Source organism: Lissotriton helveticus, chromosome 8 (assembly GCF_964261635.1).
Source record: "Lissotriton helveticus chromosome 8, aLisHel1.1, whole genome shotgun sequence".
Classification (NCBI taxonomy): Eukaryota; Metazoa; Chordata; class Amphibia; order Caudata; family Salamandridae; genus Lissotriton; species Lissotriton helveticus.
The window spans coordinates 310369238-310395672 of NC_136069.1; the positions used below are offsets into that span (position 1 = coordinate 310369238).

Genomic DNA, 26435 nt, shown 5'->3' on the forward strand with positions numbered 1-26435 from the left:
CTAAGCAGAATTTAAGCAGGGAGGGGTGTGACATTATGGCCCCCGGTAATGTGGGATGGTGGTGTGGCTCGCATTGCCACTGGTCTATGAGGAGCCCGGAGGTTACTTTAGAACCCAGTCTTGATAACAGGGAAAATGTGAACAGAGGGGAGAAGGGGGAGAAGGACATATTACAGTGTGCCTTGATTACGAGCCGCTCTGTGATAAAATATAGAACTGAAATCAGCAAGCTGATTGCCACTGCTCAGTTAGATTCTTTGATCATTACAAAAACCTGGGCGAATAAGGATTTAAGTACCAAATTAGTAGAGGCTGCTCTTCTGGGTTAGGCTTTAGCAAGGCTAGATAGAAGTGCCCGGAGAGGTGGGGGCTGGCCATCATCTTTAGACTGGCTGTACTGCACTCTATAGCCGGTCAACACTTCTGCCATTGAGGGAATTGAGGTGGGGTATTTTAAAATTAAAGCCAATCACATTCAGACTCGGTCAGGGTTGCTGGTTAATAGCCCTCCTGGCCCTAGAAACAGTTCATTTTAAACTGGGAACATTCAGCTCCTGTGGTCATTTCACCATTCTGGGGGATTTCAGTCTTCGTTTAGAAGAGGAAGGAGATTATGACACCAGGAATTGCTTGGATATTGTGCACAGCTTTGCTTTCTCCCAACAGGTGCTTGCCATCACCCATAAAGCTGGATGGAATCTTTGTCAACTCAGATGCATCCTTTTAACAGATTTAGACGGGACTCCAGATTTTTCAAGCAAAAAAAACCTTAATTATTTTGCACGCCCCCCCCCCTGAAATTGCCTCAGGTTTAATGGTGAAAAATACATTCTACAGTTTATTGTTTTTTAATCTCGCACTTTTCCCTACTAAAATATTGCCAAGTAAGCAGATGCACTGACAGTAGAAGATTTTCTTCAGTTATGTTGGTCGGATCATCACATGATGCGGTTTAGAGTTCATATTGAGATAGCGGAGAAGAGTATACAGAGTAACTCTTTCTCGTGCAGAAATTGGAGTAAAAGCTTGGAAAAGCAACTGCCTGAAGCCCGTGCCAAATTTCAAGTAAGAGACTTAAGTGGCTTGGGATGGTTAGCTGAGAGCTTTAATAATTGTCTGTGGTCAGCCTTAGAGAACTGGCTCCTATTAGAACAAATATACGAATACAAGAGCAAAACATATGATCCGTGGCTTTCAGAAACACTTAAAGACCTCGAAAGACAATGTCATCGGCAGGAATGGAGATGGAAAATGGCAGTGAATTTAGAAGAAAAGAACAAACACAAAGAGCTAAATAGAAAATATGAACGCGCTATTTTTGAGGCTAAATCTTCCTACTTCTCGCTGAACACAAGATCTGCTTTTAATACTCCAAACAAACTATTCAAGACAGTTCGCGATCTCACGTCCCCCGTCCCCCCTCCTCCAACACAATTAGCCCTGGAGGATTCTCAAATGTTTGTGATAAGGTGGCTGAGTTCTTTAGAGAAAAGATCAAGAAGTTTTATGCCGAATTTCAGGAGCCTACTGGGAGGCCAACGGCTTCCTATGTAGAAGGTAATGGGCAGCCTACTAGCAGTTGGCGAGCTAGGTTCTCTCCCATAACAGCAGCTAAAATTAAAACCCTACAAGGGCAAATCACGTCAGGATCGCCGGATGACCTATGTCTGCCCAAGGTACTGCAGTAAACCTCTGAGCCAACAGTAGAACCTTGGAGAAAGTTTATGCTCATATCCTAGTCAGTCGTGTTCACCCAGTGCTGGAAGGAGGCAAATCTCATCCCCACTCAGGAAAAAGCCTAATAGGGATTTGGGCGATTTAAAAAAAATGCTGGACCTATTTCCCTGCTGTTGGTACCAGCTAAAATCCTGGAGAAGCACATCAACCAGGCTCAATTTTTCAGTGACCATGAACTTTTGGTTCCATCCCAAAAAGGGTTTAATAGGAATCACAGCACTGAATCTGCATTACTAGCTGAATCCGATTTGATTCGCCGGTAAGTCGACGAGGAAGGCGCGGCTATTTTGGTTATGCTAGATCCATCCTAGTCTTTGACACTATATCACCTTCGGCGCTGGGGAATAGGCTGTGGCAGGCTAGGTTTAGGGATGCTGCCTTAAATGTGCTGGAGTTATTCTTAATGAACAGGACTCTTACTGCCAGTTGTGGGGATTTTAGAGCCAAACCTTTCCAGCTTCCCTGCCGAGTTCCGCAGGGTTCTTCCCTCAGTCGCTGCATATTTAACCAATATGTCGCCTGCCTGGCGAAGCTGGTGCATTCCTTCGGATTCCAGGTGTCGATCTCCGATGACTGGGAAGAGGTTGCAGACAGGTTCAGGTCTTGTATGGCGGAAGTCAGTAGTTGGATTAACAAGAACTGCCTTAAGATGACCGGGGAGAAAAATTAGATTGTGGTTTTTGTGGCAAAATTTGAACTGGACTGACCGTTGGTGGCCAGCAACCTGTGGCGCTCTCTCGGTTCGGGGGGTGATCTTTGATAATTCCTTGACATTTAATTCCCAGGTCAATAAAACCGCGAGTTCTTGTTTTTGGACCCTTAATTCCTGAAGAAGACTCTCTGCCTTCTCCCTGAGGAGCTTAGGGTATCTGTGGTCACGGCACTCATTATATCTTACCATGACTACTGTAATGTCCTCTATTTAAACGGCAATCAGTACTCACTAAATAAGCTTCAGTGATCCAAAATGCTGCTTACCGGCTGGTCCAAGGGCTGCCTAAACCCATCCCAGTGAGGGAAGACAGGAGGACTTTCCATTGGTTGCTGGTAAGAAAGCAAGTGAATTTTAAAGCCTTATGACTGGTTCACAAGGCTCTTCAAAAGGGCTCAGGTTATCTTAGGGTCGCCTTTAATTAGTATGTTCCCAGAAGACTCCCAAGATTGTCAGGACAGAGAAAGGTGACAATCCCAAGGTTCCGGAAAGCTGGGGGAGGGGTGGCTTGTTAATTTGCTTTTTTCCGGTTAGGGCAGTCCCCCTTTCTGGTTCCTTATCTGGGGATAGCGATTCGATGACTCTTGATTTATGCAATTTATAAATCTCTCAAATCAAATTTTATTATTTTATTTAGTTTGGGATGTTCAACTTTTTCTTGTTGCTTCTTAACCCCTTGAGTGCTAAAGAGGAGACCAATTTGCCCTTAGCACATCTTTGGACATTGGTATGAACATAACTTTTTCTATGAGAAATGATATGCTGGTTGTGCAAAGCTACTAGTGTTACACTGAGGATTCATCACAGAAACTTTTTTTCTCATTAGGAATCAACACTGTTTCACCTTCTGAGAGTAAAACAGGGAAGCCACACCCTGTCTCACCTTTAAATTATCTGGTTCCCTAAAGTGGCATATAGCATATTCCGGGGGACACTTCAGGGTTGTCCCCTATCACTGCTTCTATTTGTAATTGCACTAGAACCCCAGCATGGCAATGAGAACATATGGTTTACTAATTGGCCCGAATACACATTCAGTATCTTTATATGATGATGACATGCTGGTATACTTTAAAGACATGCGGATGGACCTAGAGCCACTGGCCACCCTTCTAGCCCGCTTCGGCTCACTGTTGGGGCCAAATTTAAAGGCCTCAAAATCCATCGCACACTCCTTTTATGATACATATACCCTACCCAGCCCACAATTTGGGGCACAGCACCTTAAGGTCGATCCGATCACCTTTAAATATCTGGGCATTCAGATCTATAGGAATACCCGCGACACATTGGAAGGAAACCTGATCCGTACGATTAATCTCTGAAATCACCGGTGGCCTTTCGGACTCAATTACCACTGTCTACGGCAGGACGTCTTGCAATAGGTAAAATGGTGATGCTACTGAGGCTCCTATATTACTTTGTCAACCTCCCGGTGGGGGTTCCAGCATGGGTATTCAAGACGTTAAATTCTTTGTTGATAAACTTAATATGGGGATTGGGGCTCCGCCGGGTTAGCCTAATTAAACTGCAACTACCTACGACTAAGTGGGATATGGGAGCCCTGGATTTTAAGGTGTATTGTATAGTTGGTTAATTACAGTGGCTGGCCTATTGGCTTGCTGGTCATAACTTATTCAAAATTGGGTACACACCTGTACAATTACAACTTGGAGCACTGCAATCTCTACTTTCCCCACAACCCGGGAGGCCAAAACAAATCCCCGTACTTCTTCAGGTAGCATTCCACTATTGGAAAGTCGCACTGCAGTACTCCAATACACCAACCCCATATACCTTGAACATTCCTCTCTGCAGTCTGCCAACACTGCAAGGACCTTTATCAGCCCACAGATTGGCATCTTGGGAAGATGGTGAAATCACAACTGTAGGCTCCTTACTTAATGATAAAGCTTTAATGCATCACGCTGAGCTCGTACGCACTTATAACGTGTCAAATACACTACTTTTGACCCATGCCAGCATCCTACACTTCGTCCGTAAGCATTAGCTCGTTGAGCAACGTGAGCCCCCTACATTCCAATTGTTGCAAGCACTACACATAATGAACCAAGGGAACCATTTAGTTAGATGGTTATACAGGGGCCTGAGAGAGCATTTGGAAATTACTTTTCTCTTTTCTTCCCTTTCTCTTCCCCACCCCCATCCCCCCCAGCCCTGTGGCCCTCCTTCACATCTACTGTGTGCACTACTCTGACTGGGCCTTTCAAATGAGTTTTTAGGTGGGAGAGGGATGGGGTTAAGCGTCTGCTCCGAAATACTATTTGTGTTGTAAATTTTAAAAATCCTAGTCACCAATATTTTATATAGCAGTCCTTTCATCAACACTGTTAATTGTACTTCGAATGCGAAGCAATACCATGACCTGTTCATAGAGATGATAAATGCGAATATACTTTGCTAAATTATGGAAACAATACTACTATAGATTTGTGCTGCCTTGAAAACTTTAAATGTGTTAAAAAGAAAACAACCAAAAATCTGGTTCCCTAAATTGGGTGTTAAGCATTCCAAGCTAAATTAGGTGTCTTGATCATTTAAGATGAAAGTGCGACCATATCATCAAGATGCAATAATACCATAATGGAGCATTTGAACCTCTTGCCTCTAGTTAGTTTAACAATACGGATTCATAGTAACAAACCCGGCACTTCTACAAAGAATGTAAAAGAGTGGATGCAATTTGGTCAATGGAAAAACAGATGGCAATATCACCAGTTCTATACTTGGAACCCCGGTCGATAAGCAGTTTTTTAAAGAGGCCATAACTAGAAGGCCTTGAACCTGCTCTAAACAGCACTGACAAGGAACAAGGCACAGGCATACTTTTTGTTTTGCACAGGCACAGACTGAATCAGTTCTAAAGGAAATAATAGGTAATGTTTGCAGTTTAAAATATTTTGCTAAAAGCATTTGCAACTACTTATAAAAATACATTTTAGAAAAATCAGGCTTTTAAAGCATTTATCTGGAAAACACATTCTTCAGAGCATCTCCTTATTTGTGAAGGCACACACGACTGGTAATATAACTATACACACACCTGTAACTAAGATAAGCCAGTGAATATCCTCATACAGTTCATCAAGCACTGTACTGTCAGAGGAACCTGATCCCGGAGACGAGAGTAAGTGATGCTGCTGATGTCTTTGTAACTGACCATGAAGTCGTGTCACTCTGTCTTCAAGCAAACTACAAAATAAACAAAGAAAAAAGTTGTATATATTTGTAGATTAAACCACACATTCTTTGGCTTAACATTGCAATGTATGGAAAAGTTTTCTAGGTTTGTTCAGGTTTTTTCCTCCAAGCTTTGCAAGTGTACAACAGACTAATCAGTATTTGCATAGCTTTTATCACAACAAAACATTCCCCCAGGTGGCCAAAATCTGATGCGTCTTATTTAATCTGAAAGCATACTTACTAGGAATTTGTGCCCTTGAAAAACTACTGCTAAAGTGATGCACACTTGAAAAACAGTTACTACCAAGACATTGTTCTTGGACTAGGAGATCAGAGACTTTAACTGCTTATACATTGCTATGGAACCCCTAGCGAAAGGTATGTCAAAAACACAATCTATATTGTGGAATCTGTTGTAATTAAGGAAGTCCTTGAGCCAGGTATATGTAACACGCTGGATTTAATAAAACTTAGTTCCAAGTAAATAAACAAAGATGACAAATACCCCACCAGGTGCGGCCTCTCTGCCACTCAGCCTGCCTGCCCTCAACTGCCACTCCACACAAGCCAGGCACCCAGGATTCTATTATGTCATCAGGCATTCCAAAAGCCACACCAGCTGAGTAGCAGGGAAATCACCCAAGCTAAGTAGAACATATCCCCCTTCCTTAGGGAAACAACAATTCACAAGTGAAGGAAGGAGATGTGAACAACCATCAAAATATACAATGAAAATATACAATGAATTGTGAAAAGAAAGCATTTACATTGCATTCTAAAGAGAAAGACATTATCTCCCAAAATAAGCAATGCATTTTCAAACTTAACATTTACATTGCCCATCCCCCTCCCGCAGGAAAAATTAAAACAAGCATTAATGGCACTAGTTAGCATAACAACAAATGCATGAAAATCTAGTAAACTTCCAGAAATAAAATAAACTGCACGGGGCACTTACTACCCCACAAACCCACCACCATAGGGCACTTATCCACCCTAAAACAAACTGCACGGGGCACTCACCACCCCAAAAACTCACCACCATATGGCACTCACCACCCTAAAACAAACTGCACGGGGCACTCACCACCCCAAAAACTCCCCACCACAGGGCACTCCCCACCCTAAAACAAACTGCACGGGCACTCACCACTCCAAAAACTCACCACCGTAGAGCACTCACCACCTTAAAACAAACTGCACAGGGCACTCACCACCCCAAAATGAACTGCAATGAGACACTAACCACCCCACAAATACAAATTAGTATGGCACTCACCACCCCCCAACTTCATAAACACAGAACACTCACCACCGAAACTAAACAGCACTTAGGCACTAAACACCCCAAGAACTATCATCACCCCATGACCTACCCTAAGATGGCTAAACTGTACAATATACACGGATACAGACCTTAGGCACAAACCATGGCCTTGAACCCACACACACAAAAGACAAACATTATAGTGACCAGCAATATAATGAAAGAGAAAGTCTCGTGCTCCGGTGAGCGGTCTCTCACCCGAGGTCTCCAATGAAGTAGTAATCTCCATCCTTAAAAAAAAAAAAAAAAACTGCCAGAAGCTGTATTTATTCCTCAACAACTTGCAGAACTCCAGAGAACAGATAACGTAAAAGATGATCTCGCAGAAAAGATGAAGTGTAAGTATCATGTTGCAGCTAATGTCTCTTCGAATATTTTCACATTGCGCCTCGCTGTATACGAAAATGTTTCTCCTGCAACTTCTTGGTGAAAGAATTTTAAACACTCACCAGAGCTGCACAGGGAACACGTATGAAGATGCCTGAAATGAACACCACCAACGGTGAGCAATCGGATACTCTCCGACTTCATACCCATCATACTGAAGTTGGTTGCATACATACGTGAGAAGAGAAAAGAGACAATCGATGAACTGCTCCATGCAACCTCCCTGGCCACGATTCAAATACAACACAGTTCCAATTCGTGGTTAGCAGAGACATAATAAGCAGCTACACCAGACACGATGTAATGCAGCAAACTCAAGATGGTAGTGTGCTCAGAAGACGTTTGCCGGGTGGCTCCGAGCACGCTCGTGCTCACAAACGTCCACATGCAGCAATGGAGGCTACCACGCAACAAGAAAACGTCATAGAATTCTCACCAGCCAATCCATGTAAAGAGGTGAGTTGCGCGCACTCTGGATCGCATGAGGCAGGTAAGACAGCGCGCGCTCAGTTTATGCGCGCCGTAGACGGCGCGTGATCCGTGACATTTTGAATGTATAGCTGCGGCTCAACTGTCATGGAGCACACGCAACCACAACCCGCATTACAATGAACAAAAGAAAGTACTCCCAGTTAGTGCACACACGCAGCACATGGACACCGCCCTTCACTAAATTGTGAAGGCTCACCAGGGGTGCTGATATTCACAACAATCCACTGAAATTCCTCTGGGGAGCCAAAGAGTCTTCATTTAAGATACCACAGCAGCTGTTGAACCTCCAAACGTTACGGTGCAGGATTTATCTCAATGGTTCTGTACTGATAATACACACGAGTTGATAACAACCCAAACAAGTCAGGTATCCAATAGATCAGCTTCGGTGAACCCGCCAAGCTGCCCACAAAGTAGAATTCAAAGTCCGACGCTCCAAACACAGGCTGAGGCACTAAATTAAGCACATCACTTATCAGAATGTGCCAAACTTGTTGCGCCACAGTGAAAATCTTGCACCAGAGGAGACAGCCCAAAAACAAACATATTCCCAGACAGCAGGATAACAAAGCAGGCTCCTCAACAATCGTGTGCAGATTCCACTTACTTCATCCGCAGTCTTCACTCATGAGACTTCTGATCAGAGCAGATAACTTTCAAACGCCCATTCTTCAGGCTGTCCGAATGGTATACGACACTGATGGGGCATAGAAGGCATTTCTATGTTACACAGTCTTTTATTAAATTCTTTATCTTCTTAGTTTCATTCTTTCTTCCTCAAAGCGTAGATTCTTTAAAATATCTCAGACCCAGACTCTTTCCTTCACAGATAGGTTCTTTTAATTCTCGCCGAAGTCGCCAAACATGTTGCAATTAAAGAAGTCCTTGAGCCAGGTATATGTAACACGCTGGATTTAATAATGTTTAGTTCCAAGTTTAGGTTTCAAGTAAATAAGTAAAGATGACAAATACCCCACCAGGAGCGGCATCCCTGCCACTCAGCCTGCCTGCCATCAACTGCCACTCCACACAAGCCAGGCACCCATGATTCTATCATGTCATCAGGCATTCCAAGAGCCACACCAGCTGAGTAGCAGGGAAATCACCCAAGCTAAGTATAACAGAATCCCTAGCATGAGCCCAACATCATGGCACGCATTTTAACCAAGTATCCTTTTCAGGCCTTAGTACCTAGGGCCTGGGAGCTGAAGAGGGTCACCTTGGAGCTGAATAGGGTCACCTGAGACCCTACAACCTAGGACCATGCCACTGTACTTGCTGCTTGCATGCCCTTGTGGGAAGAAAAACGGCCAAGTCGACATAGCACCCTGCCTGGGCAAAGTACGAGTTGGGCTTGTAAAACCATGAAAGAAAATTCCATGTTTTTGTTTTCAGGAATAACTGTAATAACTGTAATAAATGGAACTATCAATGTAATTGACATTTGCATATGCACCTTGCATGTTCTAATATGGCCGCCGCTTTAACAGAAAATAAGCGTGCAGGCTAACGTGGTCAAATCCTTGTAGTCCTTCCTCAATGTTCTTGCTTAAAAGGGTCCCGCGGGTGAAAAAAAAATGTATTTTTTTTCCCGATTTTCGCGGGGGGAGCGCCCGGTACGCGCACCGGGGAGCGTACTTTGGTGAAAAATAGTGAAAATAGTAGTGTAAAAGAATCATTTTGAGTGATTAGAGGTAGGGTAGCTCTAAAAAGAGCTTTTGGGGTCTGTGGCTGTTGTAGGTACCTACAAGTACGTCCCATACACACCCACACGCACACAACCCCACAGCCACACACTCCCCACCTTACACACGCACACCTCCACCCACACCCCCACACCTTAAACATTCACACCCACACACACCTCACCCCCCAACACACACACACACGCACACACAGATACCTCACAGACACACCCCACACATCCCACACACACACCTCCCTCCCACACACACACCTCACAGACACACCCACACCTCCCACACACACACACACACACCCTACACACATACCCCCCACACCCACACACCTCACACACCCACACCTCCACTCAAACACCCACACACACACCTTACACACCTACACCCCCACCCACACCCACATACCCCACACACCTACACACACACCTATACACCTCACCCCCCCAGACACACACACACACACACCTCACAGACACACCCCACCATCCCCCACACACACCTCCCCCCCACACATGGGGAAAACTCAGTGAAACAGTAAAATAATAATTTAAAGTGCTTAGAGGTAGGGTAGCTCTGAATAGAGTTGTTGTGTTGTGTGGGTGATTTAAGTACCAACGTGTAGGTACCAATGCAGAGTCTTAAATTCAATGTACACCTTTTTTTCTGTAGATATCTTGCATGTTGTTACAGAAGTTATTGTGGTATATGGAATCCATACCATAGTCTGTCAGGAAAGCAAAAACAGACCTTTAAGTACTCCCTGAGAAGACCTAGGGGATTATGGGTAGTCTACCCTGCTCCCTTATGATGTTTTAAAATTGCACAGTATACTGTAAGTTTCACTTTATACTATAATATAAATATAAATCCTTTAAGTACTCCCTGAGAAGACCTAGGGGATCATGGGTAGTCTACCCTGCTCCCTTATGATGTTTTAAAATTGCACAGTATACTGTAAGTTTCACTTTATACTATAATATAAACATAATCATTTTGGTAGTACTTCATGAATTAGATATAAAAATGAATAATGTCTCAAACAATTTTTAATTATTAAATAAAAGGGAGGAGCCAAGATGGCGACCTGAACGGACGTGTTGATTCCCGGCTCCGCGAGCCTGTGCGCCCAGCACCGACATCCTGACTTTTATTCTGTCTTTTGATGGCTGTGTGGCGAAGCATTGACCGCGCTGCTTCTATTTGTGGTCTTCCGAGGTCCCTGCGTGCTGTCTGGGGTGAGATATCGTCGTGCTGTCTGGATGGCCGCCATAGCCCTGGCTCTCGGACCCCCTCTGCTTCCTCTCCGCCGGCGGTCACTGGCCCGGCAGCGGCTTACTGAAACGGAGGTGCGCCGGTGCGCTCCTTCCTGTTGCTGCTCAGAGGGGACTCTGTTGGATCCTTGACCACCCCAGTGCCCCGCTCCATAAAACCGACTCGTCATGCTGCCGTCTACCCGCTGTGACTGCCTTCCCTGGGGGACGCTGCGGCTCTTCGCAGCAGCTCTGTCTTGCTGACCGCCCCTGTGCTCGCCTTCACCCGGATGCGAACCGGCAATGGTATTCCCCGTACGGCGCTCCCTGGCCGAGTGTTTTACTAGCAGTGGGACCCGGAGTACGCTTGTTTGGAACCGAGCTCGGCCCTATCTCCGTGTGCACGCCCCGGGGCTGAAGACATGGCGGCTGCCTTCCCTGCGGTGATGAGGGGTGTCTCGTGTGAAGATCGTGCCACCCTGCCCGTTGGTGGGCTGGATGTTGCACCTGGAGAACTATTCCCTACTGTGGAGTTGGAGTGTCAGCTGACATTATCCCCGTACGGGGTCATCCTGTCCGAACTTGCCGGGCTCCGCCGTGACTGGCTTGCCTTCTCCGGTGCATTGAGTGAGCGGCTCGACGGTATCCCTCTCTCGACTCGGGGGAATACGATCGCTGCTCAGGACTATTCTGGCTCGCCCTTGTCTGTCTCTGTTGGGGATGCCGAAATTTGCAATGAGCGCGAGTCGGGGCTGATTTTCCCTATTGGCCGTGATGCCTGTGAACGACCGTCCGACTGCTTCAGTGGCGCTACAATGTTTCCTTTGTTGTCGGGGTCTGAGACTGTGTATACGGAGAGGTTAGTGTTTCATCCTGTGACTTTTTCAACATCGGTCCCCTTGGAACCTGCAGCTTTGCGAACATTTGATTTCTGGCGACGGACTGGAGGTCTACTCCTGTGTGCGGGGGTGTTTATCCTGTCTGCCTGCGGCTCGGCAAGTGACTGGTGCTGCACATTTTGTCCTGGCCCCCCTTCGTTACATCGGCGGTGGCCATTTTGTCCTCCGGCTTTGTCTGAGTTGTGCCTTTCCCGGTGGCCATGTTTGAGGAAACGCTCCCGATCTGGCCAGGGCTGAGGAACTCTCCATCGATGCTCTTTCTGGACTGGCTGGCGGGGACTCTCCTCGGACTGCTCCTTCGAAGTTTTCCTTGTAATTATGGGCTCCTACAGTGCTAATTTTTGAGTTGTGCGGCTATATCCTTACTTTGTTTAGGTTCCCCCAAACTGTATAATTTTGCGCTGTCTTTCTCTCTTGGCTGGCGTGGACCTAATGGCGCTGCTTTCTTGTGATACCTGTGCATGCTATCTGAAATGATCCTTTGCTATTTTAGGTTACAATGTGTCCGATTTGGCTCCTTTTTTCACGGGGCGGGTGTTTTGGTGGGCCGGGGGTGCATCTTGCTGTTCGTGATGTTGTTATTTGTGTCGATTGGCTGGTGGGGGCCCAGACTGTACCGCTATTCTGACATACTTAGGGGCGCAATTTTGGATCTCCCTTTTCACATGTGCGCGTAATGTCTGTCTTCTTTTTGACTTTGTGTAAGGGGCGGAAGTTTGGTGCGAGCGATGGAGTCCGGGAATCTGTGATTGTGGCCCTCCTCCGGGGTTAGGTGTTACATGGGAGTTCTAGATTAGGTTGTTCTTTTCTTGCTCCCTATATCTTCGGTGTTATGATACTTCTTTTTCCTTTCTTATTCTTTCTTCTATATTTCGGGTTTATTGGGCGACAGACACATTGCAGGGGGGGGGGGGTAGGCCGTAGCCTCTGCATGCTTGTAGGGTGGGGGGTTGGGGGTTGGGTATTTCGGTTTCTTCTGTTTCTATGGTGCCTTGTTTTTTCTTCTTCTTTTAGTTTTTCTTTTCTTATTACCTTGGGTCCGTGTCTGGGTGGTTGGAGGGCGGGCGGCGGTGGTTCTTTATTGAGATATTGGCTCTGATACCCCTGCTGTGCTGTTTCTGGGCCGCCACGCCGCCTGAAGATGCTTGACATTGGGTTGCTGGCTTTGTGTAATCCGTGGCAGCTGCTATGTCACGCCTATTGGGACCCCCCCTTTTTTCTTAAGTGTATATGTTGCTATTTTCATTCAAAACGTAACAGTTGGACTTAATAGTTGCTATGGAACCTTTAAAATTAACCTTCAGTGCTCCTGAGGCGCGATAGCGAGTGCTTATAGTGGATCTCCTGACTGCTCGATTGTTGCTATCGTTGTGCTATTGCGTCGTCATTTTGCATGCGCTTTCGCTCACATTTTGTGGCCGGCCTGATGGTTGTAGGCCTGTATTTGTATTTTGTGTACGCACAAATAAAGGTTTTCAAAAAAAAAAATAAAAAAATTATTAAATAAAAATGTATTGGTTAGAATTTTCATAGTTCAATAAAACTTCCAGCCTTAGATCATCTGGAATCTCCTCAAAAATGCATGTTTCCATATCTTGTAAACATTCAATAAATCGTTGATCCAAAGACTGATCCATAAAATCTTCTTCAACAAAATCTTCATTAAGATCTCCTCATATGTAATCTCGGAGGAAAGATTGATGTTTTCTTTCTCCCCTTCCATTTTTTTGCTGTAAATTGCATAAAAAATAACTATATCAGTAGAGTTAGGGCACTGTTGGGTTTAAGTTCAGACAGGTAGTTCTGATTTTTTAACAGTGAAGTTAACTTTGGGCAGTGTATGGTAACAGGCAGGAAGTAGAAATATAAAAAAGTTCCTGTGAAGAAGCGTAAGTAAATTCATAATTATAGCAGAGAAGCCTAAGTCAATCCATAAATATAACAGAGGAGCCTATCTCTATGTATAACTATAGCAGAGGGACAGTAAATAACTATCAGAAAACGTTTTTACAAATTAAATTAAAGTGCCCCTTACAAATTATCAACTTACTTTACAGAGAGGAAGAAGAAAAAATGCGAAAATCCTTTCAAAATGTACCTCAGGTAGTTGTAGTCAAAATGGCCGTGTTTCCCTCTCATTTTTCATTTATATTCATGTACATAACCAATCAAATGTCAGGGAAAAAAAGTAGAAAATGAAAGTAACATTTTAATTGGTTGTAAATTCTAACACTTCAGATGTGTTTTTATCATGTAATTTACCTCAGGATATTTAGACAATGCTACAGCTCAAATGGCTCAATGGAATTCCACCAAATTTGGGAAAATGGTAGGGATTGGTATGTAGTAGGGCCTATTCTATATTTGGTGAAAGTGTCTCCAGTGGTTTTTATGTAAATTAACTTTTAATATTTTTTGAGAGAGCTTCCCGGTGCGCGCCCCAGTACGCGTACCGGCAGCGCTACAGGAGTCCTCCATCTTGTGTTTCGGAAGAATTGAGACACAAGATGGAGGACAAACAACATTGGGAATGGGTCAAAGGGGGCACGGTAGACACTCCCTGACCCCCTAGGTTTTCTGAGGGGGGCTTAGGAGGCCCATATAGGCCCAAAAAACCCATTTTTTTTCCCTAATTTTCGCGGGGGGAGCGCCCGGCACGCGCACAGGGAAGCGTACCGGGAGCGTACTTTAATGAAAAACAGTGAAAAAAGTTAGAAAAAGATAATCATTTGGAGTGATCAGAGGTAGGGTAGCCCTGAAAAGAGCTTTTGGGTTCTGGGGCTGTTTTAGGTACCTACAAGTAGGTTCCAATGCACAATCTTAAATTCAGGAGGAATATTCTATTCCCCTCATCTGAGAAGTGCACACCATCTCCTCTGTAGATATCTTGCATGTTGTAACGCAAGTTGTTGTTGTATATTGAACCCATTCCATAGTCTCTCATGTAAGCAGAAACAGATGTATTCACATGTTTGCGTGCTTTCTCAAATTGTGGACAAAATTTGTTGGACCACTTCCATTTCTGCCTTTGGCATATATTGGAATATACCAAGGCAGTTTGTGGAAAAAGTGTCATCAATTGCCCAAAGGTGCCCTTTAAAACCATTTCCAGACCTACCCCAGTCAAAGTGCCTAGGTCATTTCCACCACAGTGCAAAATTATACGGTCAGGGTGTGGCAGATGGTGAAAGGTTTTCACCACTGGTATCAATTGATGACATCGCAATCCTCTTTGGCCAATCCATTTTATGGGCACATTTGGTAAATCAAGGTTGTGAAAATTTCTGATAGCTGCATACCTTTGAGCCCAGTGAATGTAGCTATGTCCAACAATCCATACAGAATACATGGTAAGAGGAGGTTCTGGTGCAGTCAGATGAAGTGTGGGAATGAAATTGCAGTTGGAACAGTATGAGTTTGGAAGAAAAAAAACGGTGGAGTTTCAGTGCTCTTCAATCACAAGCAATGATTGGTGGATTCAGATAGTTGAAAACTGGAAGTTAGGGTGCATGGTTCTGTTCTGTGAAAGAAGCAATTTGAATGGTTAAGAAAAAGTCATTTAAAGAAAGATTGCAGCGGATAAGCTGGTGTATTGAGAGGTCAAACATCCTTGCTTAGTTCATTTGCAACATTGTAGAATAAACTTTTAACCCTGAGAGCTTAGTGAGGAGGGAAGTTGCTATGGTAACAGGTAGAAAAGGCTGAGGGGGGGAAGGGTGTTGGTTTGAAAATAGAGAGGGAAGAGTTTTGATTGGTTATCATGTGCAATATGTGTGTAGAATTAGAGGTTCTCTGTGCCATTCATGGTTGCAGTGCCTGGAGTACATACCTTTTGCTCTGCTAAAGAAATATTGGTGTGTGTGTCTGACACTGTTCTCAATCTCCTAAAGCAATTGTAAAGGTGAGTAATGATTCATTTAATATACATAGAGACTTGTATACTCTATGGAGAAGATTTGGAAGCAAATTGTGGTTTTTTAATGTTGCTTTGTGTCATGCTTTTTGATAATGCTTGGTAAAAAGTTTTTACTGCATAGAGGAATTGTATTTTGTAAAATTGTGAAGTTTGAGTAGTGACATGGAATGCTTGTACATAGGACCTGTGCTGTTTCTTAAATGTGATGTCAAAAACGATTTTGGGAAAAATGAATGGCTTTTACATTTTTTAGAAGGAATAAATAATGTGTGCATGTTTAAAGAAATACATTCGACTCTTTACAATGATGTTACCTGTGTTAACTCAGTGTAGGAAGCACATTGAGTTTCTTTGCATAGAGGAATTGTATTTGTGATATGAAAAACGATTTTGGGGGAAATGAATGGGTTTTACATTTTCGAGAAGGAATAAAGAGTGTCTGCATGCTTAAAGAAATAAATTTGCTCCTTTCACAATGATGTTACCTGTGTTACCTCACATTAGGAAGTAGATTGTGTAGATGAGGTGAGGCATGTCCAGAGGTACGGAGGAGGTGAGGCCTTTATTCAAGACTGTAGTGGGAGAGAGGGCTTTCCTGGGGAGCATAGGTGGTGAGGCTTGTGTCTAAGAGTGCAGTGGACTAGGCTTTATGAAGCCTATCCCCGACTGCACTCTTAGACACAGGCGTCAATTTGACTCTTTACAATGATGTTACCTGTGTTAACTCAGTGTAGGAAGCACATTGAGTTTGTTTGCATAGAGGAATTGTATTTTGTAAAATAGTGAGGTTTCAGTAATGACATGGAATGCTTGTACATAGGACCTGTGCTGTGTTTCTTAAATGTGAAGTCAAAAACGATTTTGGGGAAAATGAATAAGTTTTACATTTTTGAGATGGAATAAATAGTGTTTGCATGCTGAAAGAAATAAATTTGACCTTTTCAGAATGATGTTACCTGTGTTAACTCGGTGTAGGAAGCACATTGAGTTTGTTTGCATAGAGGAATTGTATTTTGTAAAATTGTGAACTTTTAGTAGTGACATGGAATGCTTGTACATAGGTGCTGTGCTGGGTTTCTTAAATGTGATGTCAAAAACGATTTTGGGGAAAATTAATGGCTTTTAGATTTTTGAGAAGGAATAAATAGTGTCTGCATGATTAAATAAATATATTTCAACCTTTCACAATAATGTCACCTGTGTTACCTCAGATTAGGGAGTAGATTGTGCAGTTGGGGTGAGGCATGTCCAGAGGGACAGATGAGGTGAGGTCTGTGTTCAAGACTGTAGTGGGAGAGAGGCCTTTCCTGGGGAGTATAGGTGGTGAGGCCTGTGTTTAAGAGTGCAGTGGACTAGACTTTATGAAGCCTATCCCACACTGCACTCTTAAACACAGGTCTCACCTTCTTTGTACCCGTGGACAGACCTCTCTTCCACTACACTCTTCAATACAGACCTCACCTCTCCTGCACCCCTAGACAATCCTCATCTCATCTGCAACCCTGAATAGACTTCAACTAATCTGTATCCTTAGACAGGCCTCAGCTTTTTTTACACCCTTCGACATGCGTCACCTCATCTGCACCCAGTTACCATCATTTATACTCAATACATTGAGGCCTGTCCAGAGGACAAAGATGAGGTAAGGCTTGTCCAAGGGTGAGAGGAGGTCAGTCCTCTCCACTGTACTCATGGACACTGAATGCTTGTACATAGGACCTGCAGTGTGTGTCTAAAGTGTTATTTAAAAAATGATTTTGGTGCAAATCAATGAGTTTTAGATTTTTGAGAAGGAATAAATAATGTCTGCATGATTAAATACATATATTTCATCCTTTCACAATAATGTCACCTGTGTTACTTCAGATTAGGAAGTAGATTGTGCAGATGAGGTGAGGCATGTCCAGAGGGACAGAGGAGGTGAGGTCTATTTTCAAGACTGTAGTGGGAGAGAGGCCTTTCCTGGGAAGCATAGGTGGTGAAGGCTGTGTGTAAGAGTGCAGTGGACTAGACTTCATGAAGCCTATCCCCTACTGCACTCTTGGACACAGGTCTCATCTTCTTTGTACCTGTGGACAGAGCTGTCTTCCACTACACTTTTCAATACAGGCCTCACCTCTCCTGCACCCCTGGAGAATCCTCACCTGATCTGTAACCCTGAATAGACCGTTTGCTTTTTGTCATTGCTTTGTTGTTTGGTAATAGTGGTCTATAATGTGCTATTTTTTTCTTTAACACAGATTGAAATGAAGATTTCAAGAGTAAGGAAAGATGCCCTCAAGGCAAAGGAGAAGAAAACATGATAACCGCAAAAAAACAAAAACAGCAACGGAATTACAGCACTCTTCCACAACAAATACTTCAAAAAACAGGAACAAAGCTCCTGGTAAGACAACTAAGTCTTTCTTACGGAACATATGTAGATAAAAAAAAAATGTTGGACAGCATGTAGAAAAAGAGAATGAGAGAGTAAATTTGAAAAGGAAGGAGAGACCCTCAAAGAATCCTACAACTGGAGCAGGAGAGAATAATATGTATAGGAATAGAAGGCAGAATCAGTTTAGAGACATTAGTAAACGAATGTTTCGCAATAGGGTGGTTTTAAATTTGTTAAAAAACATTAGGAAAGGTAAACAGAGAGCTGCTTTTTATAAGAAAAAGAAAAGTGTAGAGAAGATTGTTGATCAGGCTTTTGAAGTTAAGAAAACATTATTTATTTTAATAATTAATAGAATTAGGACACTTAACAAGACAATTGATGTTTTCAAATCAAACAGTAGATGGAAAAGAGTAATTAATCGAACTAATTTTTGTAAAGTTTTTTCAGGAGAATGGATGCACAGTTCAAGTTGTGAGCCATTTTTTAATGAGGAGAGTAACTTCCAGGAGAATGATTTAGTGCATGCAGTTGACACCAGTGGTCGAGCGTATGAAGTGAAAGACGGTTGTCCGATTGAAAAAGAGAAACTTGTGCCTAGTGAACCAGAAGAGGTGTTAACTGATGAAGTTTTAGGGAGACGTACTAAGGGTCCAGTGCACACTTGGAAGTGAAGTCGTATTTGTAGTGTGCGACAGGAATCAATTGATTTGTTTTGTAATTTCTTACGTACATATAGTAAGAAAAGTCTAAAGCAGAAAGTGAAGTTGTTGCAAGACTTAGATCCTTGCAGAGTGAGAGAAAACACAGGTTTGCAAAGGCATTCACTGGCTTGTCTTTCTAGAAAAGTCTGTCAGAGTGTTTTTCATCATTTTAGGATGTTAGCAGGGCATCATACCAAAATGAGGAAATTAGTGAGAATGTTGTATTATGCAAAAAGTCCAGCACTTAAGCTTAAACAATTAAACAGTGCTCTTTTGCATGGAACTGAATTAGATGTGAAGAAGATTTGTGAAGAAATTGAGATTTGTTATTTTGGTGAAAAAGAGGACAGTGTAGAAATTGACACAGCAATTCAAGGTAATGTGGAAGACAATGTACAGATTTCAAGTACAGAAACGTTTGAGCAGGAAATTACCAGGTTTAAGGTGAAATCAAGTGAAAGGCCGAATTTTACTTGTGTGTGTTGTCGACGAAGTCATTATAAGCATCAAACTAGATTAGTTGATTTATACGTAAAAAGTGAAAATATAAATAATTATGAGTGGAAGGATTTTGCAACTTATTTGTGGGTGGAGAATTGTTTTGATTTGAGTTCTGATCAGCGTATTTGTAAATATTGTTATGATAAATTAAATCAAAACAGAATGCCTGCTAGAGCTGTTCATAATAATCCGGAGTTGGTAGACATTCCCCGTGAATTGATGGATTTAAATACATATGAGTCTATTTTGATTCAATGTGTCCATCCTTTTCAGGCAATTGTTCGCATGTAGCCTAAGATAGGGAAATTGCCTCCTACAGATTTGCAGAGAGGATTAAAGGGAAGAGTTGTTTATTTGCCTCTAGATTTCAAAAAAAATATTGATACAATTGGTATAGAAAAAGTAGAAGAGGAACCTTTAGTTATTCTAGTTAATGGGGTTCCGACAAAGAGTAAGAAAATCTGGCAAGATTTAGTGGATGTTAGGACAGTCAAAAAGGCAACGTTGTATTTAGTCAAAAACAATGAGTATTACAAAGATGTATGTGTTGTAGCAGAGGAAACAGCTGCAGATGAAGACAGTGATTGTTCAGGCGGCCAAATTGAAAAAGTTGATGTGTCTAGAAGTGAAGAAATATATGAACATTATACTGTTCATCCTTTGCATTCCAAAGAAGTAATGGGGAATGCAATTTAATTGTTTCAAATGAAAGCAGCAAAAGGAAGTCCCATTAGTGTATGGGAAGAAAGTTCGGAAGCTCGTTGTTTTCCACAGCTATTTCAAACAGGTCGAGGTGGACGATATGACGATCGACCACTTCAAATTCCTGCATCTGAATATCGAACTGTAAGATTATATGTTGAAGATCCAAGGTTTCGTCAATGCATTCCCTATTTGTTTCATCTACTGTATGAAAGTGACTTGTCTGGGCTTTCTTATGCAGTAAACCATATACTGAAAAGTGGAGCACATTTGCAAAATGTTTCGGCGAGGGACTTTATGGAGAAAGTGAATCTGCAAGATAATATTTTGGAATCTCATTTAATCAATCTCATGGCATGTCAGCGTGGTACAAATGAGTATTGGTTCCGTCGTCATGGGGAATTGAAATGTATGCTAAGAAACGTAGGAACTCCTACATGGTTCCTCACTCTTAGCTGTGCTGAGTATGCATGGGACGACTTACTTCAATTTCTACGAGAGGTAAATGCAAATATTCAAAATATAGAATTCAAAACTGCTGGAGAACTGTGTTCTTAGGAGCCAGTGAATGTGTGCAGATATTTCAATCATAGATTTGAAGCTATGATGTCTTTTATTACCAACAAAAAAAATCCTCCCCTTGGAGAGGGTTTGGATTTCTTTTGGAGAAAGGAGTATCAAGCGAGAGGTGCTCCTCATATACATATGTTGTTGTGGATTAAAGATGCACTCAAATTTGGAACAGATTCGGATGAGACAGTGATGAGCTTCATTGAAGAGTATTCAACATGTGCTGTTCCGAAAACTACAGAAGAAAACAGTTTAAGGCAACAAGTTTTACGCTTTCAATCCCATCGTTGTGGAAAGTACTGTCGTCGAAAATTCAGAAACAAGGACAAATTCTAGACAAAATGTTGTTTCGGCTTTCCACGACCAGTGATTTCTAAAGGAAGAGTAAATAATTTGATGTCTTCTCTGCGACATACTGTGACGAGGAAATCACCAAAAAATACATACAATTTAAAAAGAAACGAAGAGTCCAAGTACATCAACGACTACAACCCAGTGATTTTGTCCATGTGGAATGGCAACATGGATATTCAATTTGTTGCTGACAACTCTATTGCTGTGGCTCGATATGTGACGTCTTACATCACAAAAAAAGAAAAGACAGAACTGAAGGAAATGTGGGAGGACATTTCACATGAAAAGAGTCTAAGCAAGAAATTATACAGTTACAGTCTGAAGATGTTGTCGCATCGAGAAATTGGAGCATATGAATGTTCTGATCGATTGTCATCAGCAAGTCTCTATGCCAAATCTAGAACCATCATTTGGGTGAGTCTAGGTCTTGCTGCAACACGAAATTGAGTTTTGAAATCTGTACAAGAAATAGAGTATTTGGCGGAGAAAGAACCAGAAAGTACAGATATTTTGAAGACAAACATGTTGGATACATACTATCCAAATAGAAGTAGTCATCTTGAGAACAGTTGTTTGTATGAAGTTCTGCAAAACTATATTTATAAGAGAACCATCAGAGAAGATATCAACAATGGAATATATGCTATCATTGGGTGTGAAGGATGTCTAGTGAGACAGAAAAAAGGGCATTTGATTAATCATCGAAAATTGAGTTGCGAAAATCCAGAGAAAAGGGAATTTTACTATTTAGCTCTTTTGCAACTCTTTAAGCCATGGCGTACAGAAGAGGAACTACTTGGTGATTTTCTCTGTTACGAAGATTCTTTTAATGCAACCAAGGATACCATAGAATGTCCTGTTTTTCCAAATTATCTGCAAATGTTGAACGAAGAAATAGAGCAAGAAGCCACAATTGCTGCAGAGATTGCTAGAGACAGTTCTCAAGACAGTCAGAGTTCTGCTTCATTGAGTCAGGATCCACTTGGAGGACCAATTATTCAAAATGAAGCTGCCACTGCCATGGATGAGGTGGAAAGAGCTATGGAAGAAGCTCAAGATGATGTAGTTAACTTAGAAGATTTGGTGAAACAACTAAACCTTGAGCAGAAACAGATATATGACGAAGTCACAGAACAGATTGAACATGGATTCACTCATGAGAAAAAAGAGTGCTCATGTACATCATTTAAACCAGTCCAACTGTACGTAAGTGGAGAAGCGGGAACTGGAAAAAGTTTTCTGATTAAAGCAATTGCAACTTATCTGCAGAAAAGGACTGAATCACCGCTATCTTGTGTTGTTACCGCTCCAACTGGGCTGGCAGCACATAATATTAAAGGGATAACTTTACATCGTTTACTGATGCTGCCAGTGGAGCATGATAACAAATTGCAATATCACAAGCTATCTGGAGATGCGTGTTCCGAAGTTTTGAGAGTCCTGAAGAAAATGAAACTTCTTATCATTGATGAAGTAAGCATGGTGTCAAATATAATGCTTGCTTTTGTGCATTTGAGAATGCAAGGAATTCTTATAACAGACTATGATGTCTTATTTGAAGGAAAACATATTATTGTTTTTGGAGATCTACTGCAGTTGACTCCAGTGAAAGGACAACCTGTGTTCAAAATGCTCACGCATGAAGATACCAGAAGTGCCTAGGGAAGCATTGGAAACGTTAATATATGGTTAAACTTCAAATATGCAGAACTGCTTCAAAATATGCGGCAGGCAAAGGATGAAGATTATAAAAATATTCTACAAGATGTAAGAATCGGAAAAGTAAGTCAGCAAGGGAAAGAAGCTTTACATGGACGATTAATTTCAAATTTGTACCCAAATGAAAACATTCTTCCAGAGAATATTTTTAAGAAAATTAACGAGAAGAAATCTGGCATATGTTTGATTCCAACTCTGAAAGAATGTTCCATGTTCAACAACAAAATGTTAAAGTTAGAAAATGAAGAGATAGTGAAACTGGAAGCAATAGATAAAATTGAACATATGGGAGCAACAATTATTTTGTCTGAAAATTTGAAATCAAAATTGGATTCATTAGAGAAGACTATATCTAAAACTGCTGGTTTTGAAAAGACTCTGAATGTGTGTTTAAACTGTCGTATCATTTTGAGAAGGAATTTAAATGTTGAAAGAGGTCTGGTAAATGGAGCAATGGGTCATGTTGTTGGTTTTGTGAATTACAAAAATAGAGATGGAATTGAAATTTTAGAAATTAAATTTGATGGCATTGATGAAATAGAACAAATTTGTCGTTGTTCAGCTAGATTTTTGCTTGTGAAAGACTTATATGTTTGCCGAAAACAGTTTCCTATTTGTTTGGCATATGCGGTGACAATTCATAAATCTCAAGGTTTAAGTGTAGATAGCGCTTTGGTGAACATTGGAAGTTCTGTGTTTAAAGAGGGTATGGCATATGTGGCATTATCACGAGTCAGAACTTTATCAGGATTGTACTTGATTGAGTGTGATGAAACAAAGATTTGTGCAGATCTAGATTGTGTTAAAGAATACAATAGGTTAAGAAGAGAGTATGCTCCACATTTGCCTCAATATCCTCTGTTTGAAAAACGTGTGGTAGGCCGAAAAAGAAGAAATGAGAATAATTGCAGTGAGGTAGTAGCAAAAAGACAAAAAGTAGATGAAACTGTAATTGTAAGGAGAAAGAAAAAGGATTCTGTTGAAGATGTTGTTGGATTTCAGTTTGAAAACAGTTCTGGTGTCAACTGCTATGCTAATGTAGTGGTTAATGTTATTTTTCTTCTTCAAAATATACAAGAACAGAGTGTACATACAAGATGGCGATGGAGATGGCTGCGTAACCGCTCGGCTCTGTGAGCCTCCTCACCCCGCACATATATCCTGGCACTTATCCTGAGCTGCAACGGCATCTACATGTAGGCGAAGAGTCACTTTCACTTACCGCTTGCTCCTGAGGCTTCTGCTTGCTGCAGACCCGCTGGAGTGTCCCAGACTGTTTTGAGGCCTTCACGGAGCTGGGACCGGGGTCTCGAGTGCGGAGAGTGGCCGGCCGCGAATGCAACAACAGCGGCCTCTGGTGATGGTGAGGACTCGGCCGGAGGGAACTCAAGACCTGATTGCCGATGGCGACAGTGCCGACCCAGCCCAACTGGCGGAGAACCATGTGGGGAGTGTGATGCAGCTGGGTCGAGGGTGGTGCATGATTCTTAGCCCCCCGTTCCGGTGTCGTATCCGGGCCCATTACTGACTTTGCCCGGAGTCAGCGTGCTGCCCCCAGGGTGCAGCGGAGTTTTTAGCCTTTTGGTGACTCTCCGCTGAGAAACCTGCCTTGGCTTGTGAGATTCCCGTTGTGAATCCTGTTCCTCCCTGATGTGAGACTCGGTCCCGAGGTGAGGTGGAGAAGGTCTAGGCCGGAGCTGCAAAGATGGCGGAGAGCACCCTCATGCGCACACCTCACCCGGGCAGAGAAGCCGCTACGCGAGAGAGTCCTGGGGCCTGGCGACACGAGAGAGAGCCCACGCCCAGAGATGTTTTGGCTGCGTTAACAACTCTGCATAAGACCCTGATCCGGGACACCCGGGATCTGGGAAGGAGGATGGCCGCCATTGTTGTCTCACCGCTCCACATGGGTAGTGATGAATCACAGGGAAGAGCCGATGTGCCCGCCTTTGCGTTAGTGATGAACGTTCCAGCTGCGCCTACGTTTGTGGAGACGCCGATAGACCCGGTCCGTGACATCGCTTTGGATTGTTCTTTTGCGTTTGGGAGTGACTCGTCGGGGCCTTTATCTGTACAGCGGCGGAAGGAACAACATCGATCCATAGTTTGGGTTGCCCCGGCGGCGCTTCCACAATTGTCGGATTGTGTCCTTTTCCTCCTGGCTGGTGAGACTGTGTTATGCCTGGGGAATGTTTCCTGCATCGGTACTGCCGCATACGGAGTTCCGCCATGTGTACCTGTCTGGGATATGGGGGCTATGGTCCCATGGAGTATTGGCGCTTCTCGGACCACCCGGTTCGGTTGGACCCGCCACATTGTACTGTAAGCTGACTGCTGAATGGCCGTATGTGGGTACTATTGATAGAGAAGGCCAGGGATGATGTCGTTTAGGATATGATGGGACACATTGTTGGCCGACGGTGTTTTGGAGGGACACTCCACGGGGATGTTACCGCTTGACTTTGTGACTCTTGCTTACTGTGGCTCTTCTGACTTTGCTTCTGATGTATATTGTGCGCGATAGGTGGGGGGGGGGCTGGGTGGTCTTATTGATGGCCCTTCATAATTTTTCCTTTCCTTTTTCTTCCTCTTTCTTCTATATTTCGGGTCTCTTTTAGGGCGATAGGCACGCTGCTGGGGGGGTAGGCCGTAGCCTTCTGCAGGGGTGCAGGGTGGGGGGTAGGGGGCAGAGGGTTGTTTATTTGTCCTTTCTTTGTCTCTATGGCCCTTTGCTTTTTCTTTTCTAGATGTCGTCGTCTTCATGTTTCCTACAATCTGTTTTGTTTTTCAGGGCTGGGGTGCTGATTCGACATGACGTGTATGTGTTGTTCACATTTATCCTGACTCGTATGCCTTGCCCCCGTGTCCTTAAGTGTACTCGCACTCATTGCGGATTTCTGTTTCATGTTGCTATTGTAGGATCATGTGTGACCGTCTGGCACTTATTCTGATATTCTTTCTGTTTTATATTTCTTTATTGTAAAATTAACCTTCTTAAATCCTGCTTATCACGCTGTACGCTTACATGCGAGTCGTATCCTGGATACTTACCTGACCCCGGCTTATGGACCGCCGTTTCCTTTTATATTGCTCTGCTTACCTTACGAATTGATTAGCGGCCGGCCGGGATGGTTGTAGGCCCATGTTTGTATTAATGTGAAGTGATAATAAAGGTTTTAAAAAAATAAAAATAAAAAAATATATACAAGAACAGATTGTTAAAAATCGGGATCAAAGATTCTGTTTGTTGAATTCCGTGTTTGAGAAATATAGCAGTGATAGAGCAAAAATAGAAAGTGTTTCAGAAATTCGAAATCTTCTAGACATATGTTCTGGTCAAAATCAATTTTCACAGAATATTCAGCAGGATTGTCAGGAATTTTTAATGTATATGTTTGATGTATTGGAAGATGAAGGTGTAGATATAAAAATTTTTTTTAGCCTTTCTTATCAATGGCAGCATGACGGCGACAACTGTACTTTATCAAGTACTACTAGAATAGACACTGAAAGATTTATATATTTGACTTTACCAGACTGCAAATCAGTGCCTTTTAATAATCTAGTTAAATCAGCGGATCACAATATGGTGTGTACCCAATGTAAGTCTGCAATGCTGTCCACATTATTTCTACAAAATTATGGTCAGTATGTCATTTTAATGTTCCAACGATGTAGACCTGATGGAACTAAATTGACAACTTCTATTAAAAATTTCTTGGCTTCTCAGTTATCAATATCAGGAAGAACCTTTGCAACTGTAGCTATTATTTTTCATGACGGTCCTTCTACAACATCAGGGCATTACACATGCTATTTAAAAAGTTGTAAAGGTTGGACCCACTGTAACGACACTCATTTGACTTTCAAACAACGTTTGCCTT

The 26435-nt window shown here is 42.6% G+C and overlaps 1 protein-coding gene across 1 annotated transcript in view; it reads right to left on the reverse strand.

The window, feature by feature from the left end:
* XPO4 (exportin 4) overlaps positions 1-26435 on the reverse strand; it is a 471754-nt gene that overhangs the window by 156526 nt on the left and 288793 nt on the right. Inside the window, exon 12 of the mRNA XM_078657083.1 lies at positions 5514-5662. Within this exon, the coding sequence (XP_078513209.1) occupies positions 5514-5662 (149 nt within the window). The remainder of the gene's footprint in view (positions 1-5513; positions 5663-26435) is intronic.